General features: G+C 37.2%; 1 protein-coding gene across 1 annotated transcript in view; it reads right to left on the bottom strand.

Moving 5' to 3' along the window:
• ANKMY2 (ankyrin repeat and MYND domain containing 2) overlaps positions 1-13,469 on the bottom strand; it is a 56,709-nt gene that overhangs the window by 6,773 nt on the left and 36,467 nt on the right. Inside the window, exons 5-7 of the mRNA XM_007946184.2 lie at positions 12,377-12,537; positions 6,879-7,093; positions 6,198-6,333 (exon numbers count right to left, since the gene is read on the bottom strand). Coding sequence (XP_007944375.1) covers positions 6,198-6,333; positions 6,879-7,093; positions 12,377-12,537 — 512 coding nt within the window. The remainder of the gene's footprint in view (positions 1-6,197; positions 6,334-6,878; positions 7,094-12,376; positions 12,538-13,469) is intronic.

Below are 13,469 nucleotides of genomic sequence, written 5' to 3'. Positions count from 1 at the left end.
AACAAATTGTGGATAACATTGAGAAGAATGGAAATTCCAGAACACTTAATTGTACTCATGAGAAACCCGTACATAGACCAGGAGGCTGTTGTTCAAACAGAAAAAGGGAACACTGAATGGTTTAAAATCAAGAAGGGAGTGTGTCAGGGTTGTATCCTTTCACTGTGCTTATTCAATCTGCACACTGAGCAAATAATCCAAGAAGTTGGACTATATTAAGAAGAATGTGGCATCCAGATTGGAGGAAGAATCATTAACGACCTGTGATACACTGACGACACAACTTTTCTTGCTGAAAGTGAGGATGACTTAAAGTACTTACTGATGAAGATTGAAGAATACAGTCTGCAGAATGGATTATACCTTAATATAAAGAAAATAAAAATCCTCACAACTGGACCTGTAAGCAGCATCATGATAAATGGAGAAAAGATTGAGGCTGTCGAAGACTTCACATTGCTAGGTTCTACAATCGAAGCTAATGGAAGCAGCAGTCAGGATATCAGACAATGCATGTTGTTGTTGTTATGTGCCGTCGAGTCGGCCCCGACTCATAGCGACCCCTCCTTGGGTTTCCGAGGCAGTATCACTACGGAAGTAGGATTGCCCAACCTTCCTTCCGAGGAGTGGCTGGTGGGTTTGAACCACCAGCCTTCTGGTTAGCAGTCAAGTGCTTTAGCCACTATGCTACCAGGCTCCTCAGACAATGCATAGCACTGGGCAAATTGGCTGCAAAGGACCTCTTTCAAGTGCTGAAGAACAAAGATGTCTCCTTGAGGATAGGTGCGCCTGACACAAGCCATGGTATTTTCAATCGCCTCATATGCATGTGAGAGCTGGACAATGAATAAGAAAGACCAAAGAAGAGTTGATGCTTTTAAGCTGTGATGTTGGCGAAGAATGCTGAAAGTACTGTGGACTGCTAAAAGGACTAACAGACCTGTTAGTGCAGCCTGAAAACTCCTTGGAGGCAAGAATGGCCAGACTTCGTCTCACATACTTTGGTCATGCTGTCAGAAGGGACCATTCCCTGGAGAAGGATGTCATGCTTGGTAAGGTGGAGGGTCGACGAAAGAGGGGAAGGCCCTCAATGAGGTGGACTGACATGGTGGCAGCAGCGATGGGCTCAAGCATAACAAGAATCATGGAGCTGGCTCAAGACCGGGCAGTGTTTTGTTCTGCTGTGCAAAGGGTCGCTATGAGTCGGAGATGACTCGTTGGCACTTAACAACAATAACAATTCTATTCAGAGCAGCAGTTTAGAGCAGCACCAAATACTCATCTCCCCAGACTCCTGTGCAGTTAGGTGTAACCATGAGAGACTTTCAGGGAGCTGGGGCATAGGCAACTTTCTTCTTCCTGTCTGAGATAAGAATGTGAGCCTGGAGGAGGAGTGTTAGACATCTTGAAACCATGAGGTCACAGCACAAAGACAAGAATCTGCATGGCTAAGGAATGCTAGATGGAAAGACAGGAAAGTGTTTGGGTCTCAATCCATTTTTGAGTCTCTGCCAGGCCCAGTCTGCCTACCTCTAGGCCTGTCAGTATATATGAAAAATAAACCCTTTATCTATTTCATTCATGGCTGGTTGGAGTTTGGTACGTGCAAACAGACATTCATAACTGAAGAAGAACCCTTATAATATGCTAACTTTAATTTTAAACTTTAAAGCTTAAATACCAAATAGGCAAATTTATTTATTTTATTATTTATTTTTTAAATTGTGGTTTGAGTGTAATTTTACAAAGCAGATTCATTTGACACTCAACAGTTCACATACATTTTGTTTCACGACACTGATTACAATCCTCACAATGAAACAGCTCTCCTCTCACCTCTTCCCTGTGGCCACTGCTTATCTGTGTCCTTCTTACCTATGCATTCCTGTTTATCTAGTTTTCCACCTATGCAAATGCTACCCTTCTGATCTCTCATTACTGACTGTTCTAAAGAGCACATCTCTCTGGGGCAGGTGTTCAGCTTGGCCTGTCTATTGTTTGGCTGAGAGTTCAATTCCAGGCCTGAAGGGTAACCCAGGGCCACAGTCTCAGGGGTTTCACCAATCCCTATCTGACCAGTAATTCTGGTCCTTTTTATGTTTTTTAATTTTGTTCCATGTTTTTTCTTCCTCTCTATCCACAATCTCCAATTTTGATCCCTTTCTGAGGCAGCTGGGCACCATCTAGCTCTTCCAGTCTCAGGGTCAGGTAGGCTGAGGTTCCTGTGGTCCATTAGTCCCTGGGACTAATGGTTTCCCTATGTCTGATTTTCTTCACTCTTTGCTCTGGATGACAAGAAGACCAACAGTAACATCTCAGATGACTGGTTATAAGTTTTTAAAGCCCCAGTCACTACTCACCAAAGCAGAATATAAAACAATGTTTTTGTGTACCGTATTGTGCCAGCTGAGCTTGATGTCCTCTAAGACCATGGGCCCTAGCTCGTAAGTTCAGTGACTCACTCCTTCAGGGTGCTTGGTTGTGGCTACGAAGTTATCCTGTTTTTGTTATGCATGTTTTCATAGCAAGTACAAATACGCATGCAGGAGTATCATTTGCCAAACTTATGTATGGTACTGCTCACCTACCCATACCTGATCTTCTTGCCTGTCTATGTACCCACCTGTAGACTCGTGTTTGTTGTTACTGATAATGCAGTATTGTGCATGTAACAGTATTTACCTTTGTTGTCTGTACCTTTTGTGCATTTCTCTGTGTCCTCCTTTTCCTTAGTATTACTGTGCTGGTTATACACTTTTGTTATATTGCCTTTTCCTTCACCCAAATCAATATGTCTTTTAACTAGTCAGCAATTTTCCCTCCCTTTCTCTCCCCTTCCATCTCTGGTAACCAAAAAAGAAAATTTCCTTCCCTGAGTAAATCTTTCCTTGCCTTTTTATAATAGTGTACTCAGACAATATTTGTCCTTCTTTGACTGACTTATTTCACTCAGCAAAATGTCGTCCAAGTTCATCCAGGTTACAAGGTGTATAACAGACTCTACATTATCCTTTTGTGTTGTATAGTATTCCATTTAGTGTATGTTCCATAGTTTGGTTATCCATTCATCTGTTGATGGACACATAGGTAGTTTCTATCTCTTGTTATTGTGAATAGTGCTGTGATGAAAATGGGTGTGCATATATCTATTTGTGTCCTGGGTCTCACTTCTTTAGGATATATCCCTAGTAGCAGTATTGCTGGAACAAATAGTATTTCTATTTCCAGCTTTTTACTGAACTGCCATACCATCTTCCACAGTGATTGTACCATTTTACAGTCCCACCAGCAGTGTATAGGACTTCAATCTCTCCACATCCTTGCCAGCATTTGTTGTTTTCTGTCTTGCTGAACTTGGTATTATTGCTGGTGGGAGATGATATCTCACTGATGTTTTGATGTATCTCTCTCTAATGGCTAATGATCTTGAGCATTACTTCACATGTTTGTTGGCAGCCTGAATACCTTCTTCGTTGAAGTGTCTGTTCATGTCCTTTGCCCATTTTTAATTGGATTGTTTGTCTTTTTGATGTTGAGATGTTGGAGTTTTCTATAAATTTTAGAGATAAGGTCTTTGTTGGATGCATCACAGCCAAGTATTTTTTTCCCAATTCATAAGTTCTCTTTTTACTCTTTTGGAGAATTCCTTTGATGCACATAAGAATTTAATTTTTAAAAGGTCCTAGTCATGTAGTTTGTGTATTTGGGATTATGCTTGATAGTCTACACTATAAATTAGGTCCCTAGGTTTGCCCCTATTTGATCTTTGATGAACTTTATAGCTTTGGGTTTTACATTTAGGTCTTTGATCCACCTTGAGTTTGTTTTTGTATATGGTGTGAGGTATGGATCTTAATTTTTCTGCAAATGGATATCCAATTTTGCCAGCACCATTTGTTTAAGAGGCTATCTTTCCCCTTTTTAATGAGTTTTGGTTCTTTGTCAAAGATCGGCTATCTATAGATGGATAGATACATCTACGCATTCTCAATTCTGTTCCACTGGTCTATGTGTCTACTGTTGTACCAATACTAGGCTGTTTTGACTAATGTGGCTATATAGTAGGTTTGAGAGTGTGAGACTACCTGCTTTTTCTTCTTCAATAGTGCTTTGCTTATCTGGGCTCTCTTTCCTTTCCACATGAAGTTAGTGGTTGGTTTTTCCATGTCCTTAAAGAATGCTGATGGAATTTACATTTAATATATATATTGCTTTGTGTAATATTAACATTTTCATAATATTCAGTCTTCCTATCCATGAGAATGGTATGTTCTTCCATTTATGCAGGTCTCTTGTAGTTTCTTGTAGTATATTTTTGCAGTTTTCTTTGTACAGGTCTTTTGTGTCCCTGGTAAGATTTATTCTTAAGTATCTTATATTTTTGGTAGCTATTGTAAATGGTATTGTTTTCCTTATTTCCTTTTCAGAGATCTCTTTGTTGATGTAGGGAATCAACTGATTTTCATATGTTGATCTTGTAGCCTGCCACTTTGCTGAATCTTTCTATTAGTTCCAGTACTTTCCTTGCAAGTCTGTCAGGTTATCTACATAGACTATCATGTCATCTGCAAATAGAGATATTCATTTCTTCTTTGCCAATATGGCCACCTTTTAGTTCTTTCTTGCCTTATTGCCCTGGCTAGGACTTCTAGTACAATATGAATAGATATGACAAAGAGTATTCTTGGCTTGTTCCTGTTAGCAAGGGAATACTTTTGAGTTTCTCTCCATTGAGAATAATGTTGGCTATGGTTTTACATATATGCCCTTCATTATGTTGAGAAATTTCCCTCTTATTCCTATTTTTCTGAGAGTTTTTATCAGGAATGAGTGTTGGATTTTATCAAACACCTTTTCTGCATCGACTAATACGATAATCTGGCTCTTTTTCTTTATTTACATAATGGATTACATTGTTTTTTTCTGATGTTGAACCATCCTTGCATACCTGGTATAAACCCCACTTGGTCATGGTATATTATTTTTCTGATAATGGTGTTGGAGTCTATTTAGCCAAGTATACTTCAAAGTAAGAGTAAAGAATGTGTGAAGGTATGGAGATCTCTTTTGAGTAAATGAATGTGTGAACTATACAAGACCATCTTGTCTGCTTAGATCTTCCTTGTTTGTTTCAAGGTTCTGAAGAGGTGAGGTATTAATATACAAAGGAACAAATGAAACCTGTTTCTACTCTTGATTTTCCACTCTGAAATGATATAACAGCCAAAAGAAGGCACAAAGAAAGGAACTGAAATTGCCAGAGGGAAGGAGGAAGCTATGGATGGGAATGATCTCAGGATTAATTTCTAAACTGATAGTCAAAGGCTGATAAAGACTTGATTAAAATGTATAGAAGAATGGTGTAGCTTCAGCTAACAGAAACCTATTCAAAAGAAGGAAAGCAAATGCTACTGAAATAAATGCATAACAAAAAGAGCAGTAATTTACAGAACAGATAATAAAGTTAACAAAACTCACTTCCCACGTTGGAAAGCATGGTAAATTTATTATCAGAGGCATTAATTAGAATGTAAAGAGATGGGAGATACTTTGAGATTGTAATATATGGCTCATCCTTCCACATCCCCACTGATCCCAAAATATCACACTAGATCAATTCCTATGTCCATCTAGTGTAGAACTTCGTACTGACATTTCATACAACTACCCTTGTAACATGTGCATCTTTATTACACAATACATGTATACCTACCTTTCTAGATTTCACAGAGCCATTTAAATTGTAATCACTATAACCATCCTAAGGAACTCTGGTGGGGTAGTGCCTAAAGCATATGACTGCTAACCAGAAGGCTGGTAGTTCAAACCCATCAGCCACTCTGCGGAAGGAAGACTGGGCAATCTACTTCCAAAGGTGTTTGCTGTGAGTTGGAATTGGCTTGATGGCAGTGAGTTTATTTATTTATTTATTTATTTATTTATTTATTTAGGTTTATAACCATCATAACTAACATAAGGACATACTGCTTATTAAAACTACAGCTGTTTTATATAAGTAGAAAGATGATTAAGAGTGGAAATGGATAAAAAGAAACAAGTTTGATAGGCAAACTTACCTCCACCTTTGATCCTGGAAATTGTCTAATGAAAGTAAATATAAAAGAGAACTCGCCCTGAACTATACACATGTAATAACAAGGTCTGATTGGTACAGATAACTTAAAGAGGAGACTTACAATTTCAACAGGTGCAATGCTTCGTACCAGTTGCTGGAGGAGTGTAGCTTCACAGTAAGGAAATTTTCTGATACTTTCTCTAATGATCTTTTCTTGATATACTGGAAAGCCATCAGTAGCTCGGCCTTTTAACAAGCTGAAAGACACATTTTTAAAAAAGTAATTGGAGTTCAATCACTAAGCATTCCCTTCCAACTAAACCCAGGAACCTTTAATAGCTTCTTCTTTGCTACCCGAGATTTTCATTTTCTCTTCAAATCATGACCATGAATTAAAATCAAAGTAATTGCTGGCTGTGGTAGTTTTATACTTCCATAAAGATTCATCACCTCAGAAACCTAAAGGGGGTCGCTATGAGTCAGAATTGACTCGATGGCAGTGAGTTTGATTTTGGGTTTTTAGGAACTCATCTATAAATTAGACATAATAGTCCTTATAGCTAACAGCACTATTGAAGAGCTTAGAACAGGATATTCAGTCAGTCAAAGTATAAAAGTCCGTGAGCATAAAATCTAAGTACAATTTCTCATAGCATAAACATGATTCCCAACAATAACATATATAGTAATATAACACAATAAATAATTACTATTAAAATGCTTAATATTCAAATACATAAAGAAACTTCATATAAAATATTCACTTGAGTGTACTTTGTACATCGCATAGTAAAAAGAGTACCTTTTGATCAGAGTGTCTAGTTTATTTTCTCTGTCTTTCACAAAGTTAATGCATTTCTGAAAGATACAGCTAATGTAGTGCATTTTCATAGCCAATACTTCATTCATGTCTTTTTGCTTCATACATTTCTCACAAATCAAATCCATCACTCTGTAGCATTTACTCAGGGCTGCTTCTTCTGTCAGCAGAGGATTCTCATTTATAAGCATCACAATCTAGAAGAAACTCCAGTGAGTTTAGAATTGCAATGGGAGATTTTTCAAAGCACAAATTATGTAAGCATTTTTTTTGTTTGTTTTGGTTGATTTCAGACTATCCGTCTCTCTACATATGGTCATCTATTTACTATGTTAACTCAAATTAGAAATAAGAATGCAAATTGCCACTGTTAAAAGCTATAAAACTAATACAGAGGGCCCTGGTATCTTGGGTTTCTTGGCCTGGTTACAGCAACGTTACGGTGTCACCTGCCATCTACCTGAACCAGGGGATTAGCACTCATAGTCCATGGTTTTACTTTATCTGTTAAAACCACTTTTCCTAAAGATAAATTAATTTGCGCATATAACTTGATACCTAGACTCTAATGACTACTTTTTTAGTTAATATTACTTAGCTCTAGAATTCCATGGCTGGGAGAACAATTCTCATTAGTTCTTATTAATTATAGAGAAATAAAACTTTTACAGAAATAACTAAAAATGAAATGGGTTTTACTTTCCAGTTAGCTACATTTCTCTGTAGAAATTTTCCTAAGAATGCTTTCAGTCATCTATGGTAATGAGAGCAGACCCAAAGGGAAACCATAAATAGCTTTAAAGGGAAGTTTTTAGAGTTATCAAATCTTTTACATTAGGAGTCCCACAATTTCCCACATATGCACAAATTAAGCTCAAATATAGTGCCATGTGGAGTATTTTTTTTATTGGCTTTGTTCTAGGATATATCACTTGAAGTCATCCACATGGGACAGCATAAAAATTCTTAGTGGCAAGTAGTAATGTGAAACATGCTTGTAACCTGTGTCTGATTATATACCTAGATCAGAGAGCCAATCTGCACTTAAATTATAACAGCTAAAGATGAGCAGATTTCATGAATTAGATTCTTCTCATTAGGCATGAAGAAAAATCATTTGTCATTTTAAATAAAATCCCATGTCTAGAATCTTAGTTGGATATTTAACACACAGCTAATGTCTTTGTGAAATTAAGATTTTCATTTATCTTTCACTGTACTACGTTTATATATAATCTGGTATTTTATTTAAAATCTAGCTCTTGATAATAAATTATTAGATTTAATGTAAATATAAAGAGAATCATTATTGACATTTTCTGGTAACTTCTTCTACTATTAACATATATCAAAAATTGACTTGTGACAGTGAAGAAACCCACTGCCATAGAGTCGATTCCAATTGATAGTGACCCTATAAAACAGATTAGAACTGCACCATAGGGTTTCCAAGGCTGTAAATCCTTATGCAAGCAGACTGCTTTCATCTTTCTCCTACAGAGTGGCTGGCAGGTTTGAACCGCAGACTTTGTGCTTAGCAGCCCAGTGCTTTAACCACAGCACCACTAGAGCTTCCTGGTGATGAAGAAAAGACCCAATAATTCTCTATTTATACTCCTGCTATCAACTGCAGTATTTGAAGCTGACAGATCAAGACTTTTATATATGGCATTTATAATCAAAGAGTAAGATCTTAAACTTACAAAGTGGGAATTTTTTTTTTTTTAAAAAAAAACCTCAAATAGAACCTATATTAATGACTTTTCTGTTTATAGACTTTACAAAAAACCAAACCCACTATCATTGAGTTGATTGTAACTCATAGCAACCCCCATTGGGTTTCCAAGGCTATAAATTTTTACAGAAGTAAGATTGCCTCATCTTCCTCCCATGGAGAAGCTGGTGTGTTTGAACTGTTGACCTTCTGGTTACCAGCAAATGTCTTACCCACTATGTCACCAGAGATCTTTGTTTATAGACATTAAATCTTATCTATTTTGAAATATACATGAAGAAAAATAATAACCACAGTTCTGCTATGAGTTTGCTTAATCTTTTACTTAGCAATATGCAAAAGAATACTTCATTTAGTTTTCCTTCCTTTAATCTCCGCAGCATTATGAAGTAATAGATTATAAAGGAAATCCTTATTATAAATTAATGAGGAGTAGTAAATAAACTCCTGTCAGCATAAAAACCAGATGTGTCTGATCTCCCAAAGGACTGCTGCCTTGGAATGAGTTTATACAGTGGCATTTTGAATTCTTTTTATCTTCTAAATTCATTTTGTTTTTCTTTTAAATTATTAAATCAGCAAGTCTGGGCTTGGAAACTGTGTTAATAAAGACAGCATCACTTTGTACACACCTGCCTTCTGCTCATATGTGTTACCATTCTTTCCTTGGATTCTGTTTTTCTCCTTCATAATCTTTGTACTCAGCACAATTCCCCAGGCCCCTTTTGAAAACAAACATATCCCTATTGCTATAGCAACCACTTAACTGAGATGCAGAAGTAGCTGTGTTAGGTGCATTGTAATGAAATGGCACATTGTGTATCTGGGAGGACTTCTGTGTTTATTTAAAATGTCTTTAACTTTTATAGAGAGGTGCTATTAGTTACTTGTTTATAACACTCCACAGCAAGAACACTGCTAGTTTGAAAATGTGTAAAGCAGTGACAATGAGCCATCACAAAAGGAACTAGGCAGCTTTTATCCAAATACAGATAAAAGAAAGCAGGCTTTCAAGCGAGTAAATCATTTAGAGCTACAAAAAAGAGGCAGACTGGTCTGAAGAAAGGTGCCATAGTTACAGAACCATCTCTTTCAAAAGGCTAAGTACTCTGAAAATTATTATGTAGTCTGTTGCAGATTGTTTACATTTCCAATATGCTACCTGTAATTTATTCTAAATATATGCCTTTAAAATGTAACTGAAGGTACAATAATTCTTGGACTTTTAATCCTGGGAGACTAAATTCCACGTATAAGAAAATATTCCACAGACCCTCATTGCAATCTAAAGGGGTAGAAACTTAAGATACAAAAAGCAGTGAATCAGAAAAACACAGGGAATGTCTTCAAATTAATCCAAACCAGAATATCGTGGCAATGCTCTGGCAGAAGGGGAATTACAAGGGGCTTTGTAATTTCTCTAATTGAGAAATACTGTACCCTGGGAAAGCCCATCTCCCTACCTGGCCTGCCTCATCCTTAAGAGAATGTGTCATGCAAAGGGAATAGCTGTTACTCACGGGATGCTCTCTTTCCTCAAATGTGTTTGGAGGAAGAGAACCACCAATACGCAAGAGACTAAAGACTTTTCAAAGGTTAAATTCTAAGTCCCACATAATCTCCACTAGGAATACAAATACGTGAGTCATAGCTAACTTCCTTTTTATGCCACGTAGAACCACAAATGTTGTCTCTTTTCATTCTTTTAGAATGTAAATATATATATATATATGTTTTCAAAAACAAAAACAGAGCAGATTTCACTTTTCTATCCTATGTGGAAGGTATTGGCTAGTTAAAATTATTTTAGGTATAGGATCACTTGACAGGCAGTTTGCTTATTACTTGAGCCTCAAAGACTATATGCACAGGAATGCATCGATAAAGTAGTAAGAATGAATACATTTTAGAATCTGTATGTTCAAACAAATGCTAGTCTTCAAGAGTTATTTTATGAGAACTGTCTGTTTATTTTAATGGCATTCCACATATTCCAAAGATTCTCCTTTTGTAACAGAATTCTAAGAAGATCTATTTCATTAGTGTAGTAATTCCTTGTATTAAGGGAAAAATCCAACTTTTTGATTCAATTTATTAACTATCTTATTCACCAAAGAATTCCAAATTACTATCAAATCTATATCCATGAATAAAGATCTATGATAGACATTGAATTATAAAAGCATAGGAGTCTTCTGTGATGACTCATTGAAGGAATTATACTCATTTGGATTAATATTTTTAAAAAATCTATCTATCTATATATATATATATTTACACACACACAGACACACACACATATACATATACACATATCTATACAGTAAAACCTCTATGAGAGCAGTAAATCTGGTCTTTTTTACGACTTTGAATTTTGTTCTTCATTTTTCTCCTACTCTGCCCAGGACCTTCTATTATCATCTCGATCTCAGTGGTCCATAATGGTAGCTGGACACCATCTAGTTCTTCTGGTCTCAGACTAATAGAGGTTGTGTTTCAAGTGGTCCATTAGTCCCCTGGACTAATTATTTCCTCAAGTCTTTGATTTTCTTCACTCTTCTTTGGTCCAGACAGTGGAAATACAGGGGTTGCAAGGCTGTGACCTGTCAGAAGCAGATTGTCAGGCCTGTCTTCCGAGGCATCTCTGGGAAGGTGTAAATTGCCAACCTTTTCATTAATAGTTGAGTCCTTAAGCATTTGTCACCTGTGAACTTTTTATACATATATACGTACATATGTAGCTCTGGTAGCATAGTGCCTAAGGCACTCGACTGCTAACCAGAAGGCTGGTTGTTCAAACCCACCAGCCACTCCTCAGAAGGAAGATGGGGCAATCTACTTCCATAGAGTTACTGCCTTGGAAACCCAAGGAGGGGTCGCTGTGAGTCAGGTTTGACTGGACGACACATAACAACAACAACATGTATAGATATAAACAGGCTGTGTATAAAATCTTAAGAAAACAGTACTTTAGAAGAAGTATTAAACTATTAACAGAATAGTTTAATATAAGCTATTTAATAATTCAATAGAAACTATTAAAAAGAAAACAGTACTTCAAAATAAGTACTATTAAACAGGCCATGTATAAAAACCTAAGAAAATGGTCATTTAGTTTCCCAGTGAAACCATTTAAACTTATGTTGGTCTACAAGGTTTGAAAATCTGTTCAACTTTGACTAATTACTGGAAGAACTTTGTTATTTAAAGGTATCAAATAGTCACTTGCGCTAAAAACGTACTCCTGATTGCACTTTAGGACATATCATAGAAGGATCATTATTGCCATAGATATTCTTGGTACTCTACCCAGACCCTCTTACCAGGCCAGTGCACTATACTCCAACTGCTAAGGGCATGGAGAGGTCTCTATCTCTAGAGAATTGCCTTTGTCTAAAGGAAGCTACCTCACTTGGCACTGTCTAGGAGGCTGTCCTTTCCCTTTCGGATAACCCCCAGTCAGTGAGTGAATAACGACCCAAATGCCTAGCCTCTGTGGAGCTATTCATATTACAGAGCACCCTGTGGGATGAGGTGGAAGCCAGCTTCTGCCGAACCCTTCCCTCTGCCTAGATTTATCTCCTGTTGTATTCTGTTTTTCTCTCGCTTCCATGTTTTAAATGAGAGCACTCCTTCAATAAATCAAATGAACAACACAGTCCATCCTAAGCTGTTTGCCTACAAACTCAACCTAAGACAATTAGGATCCTATATAATAAGAGCTGCTAAAACTATGGACCAATACCTTGACAGGATGAAGATTTGTGGTGGTGATAATTTTGTGCAGTGGGCCTGCCAACTTTGGTGGAAGTTTTGGCTCTTTATCCAGTCCCTGAGGTTTGGTGTAATAATCCAGTCTCTCTCGAGGAAAGAAATTGTTGATTACAGTCACACAATCATGTTGACCTTTCAATAGAAAAATAGAAAACTTGTTACTTTATTATCAAAATAGGACACTTTTAGATTTTTATTAAGTTGCTCTGTTTCTTTGTGAGGTAAACACATGCCAATACCTTTATTTTTCAGAAAAGGAGAATAGAGAAGGAGGAAGAGAAGTAAAGTATTTTAGAGAACATTTATAAGCATGCCTTATAAACTACCACTTGTCTGACAGTTTGTACTGTAGTGGCTTGCAGGTTGCTGTGAAGCTGGAGGCTATGCCACCAGTATTTCAAATATGAGCAGGGTCACCCATGGTGGACAGGTTCCAGCAGAGCTTCCAGACTAAGACAGACTCGGAAGGAGGAATGAGCCATCCACTTCTCAAAGGATTGGCCAGTGAAAACTTTATGAATAGCAGTGAAAACACTGATATATTACTGGAAAACATTGTGAATAGCCCTGAAACACTATCTGATATAGTGTTGGAAGATGAGCCCCTCAGGTCAGAAGGCACTCAAAATACAACTAGAGAAGAGATGCCTCAGCAGAGTAGAGCTGACCTTAATGATGTGGATGGAGTAAAGCTTTCAGGACCTCCATTTCCTCATGTGGTAATGGTGATAGAAATGATGCTGGAGATGAAATTTTGCAAGATCAATGACTTATGGGCAGAAGACATGAATAGACACTTCACCAAGGAGGATATTAAGCGGCCAACAAACATATGAAGAAATGCTCACAATCATTAGCTATTAGAGAGATGCAAATCAAAACAACAATGAGGTATCACCTTGCTTCAGCACTAGTAGCAAAGCTCAACAAGACAGAAAATAACAATGCTTATGAGGTCGTGGAGAAATTCGGACTCTCATACAGTGCTGGTGTGACTGTAAAATGGTACAACCATTGTGGAAAGCAGTATGGCGATTCCTTCAAAAGTTGGAATTAGAAATACC

Source organism: Orycteropus afer, unplaced genomic scaffold (genome assembly GCF_000298275.1).
Source record: "Orycteropus afer afer isolate SDZICR_OR568_19922 unplaced genomic scaffold, OryAfe1.0 scaffold00008, whole genome shotgun sequence".
In the NCBI taxonomy this organism is placed as follows: Eukaryota; Metazoa; Chordata; class Mammalia; order Tubulidentata; family Orycteropodidae; genus Orycteropus; species Orycteropus afer.
This window is presented reverse-complemented; position numbering and strand designations above follow the sequence as displayed.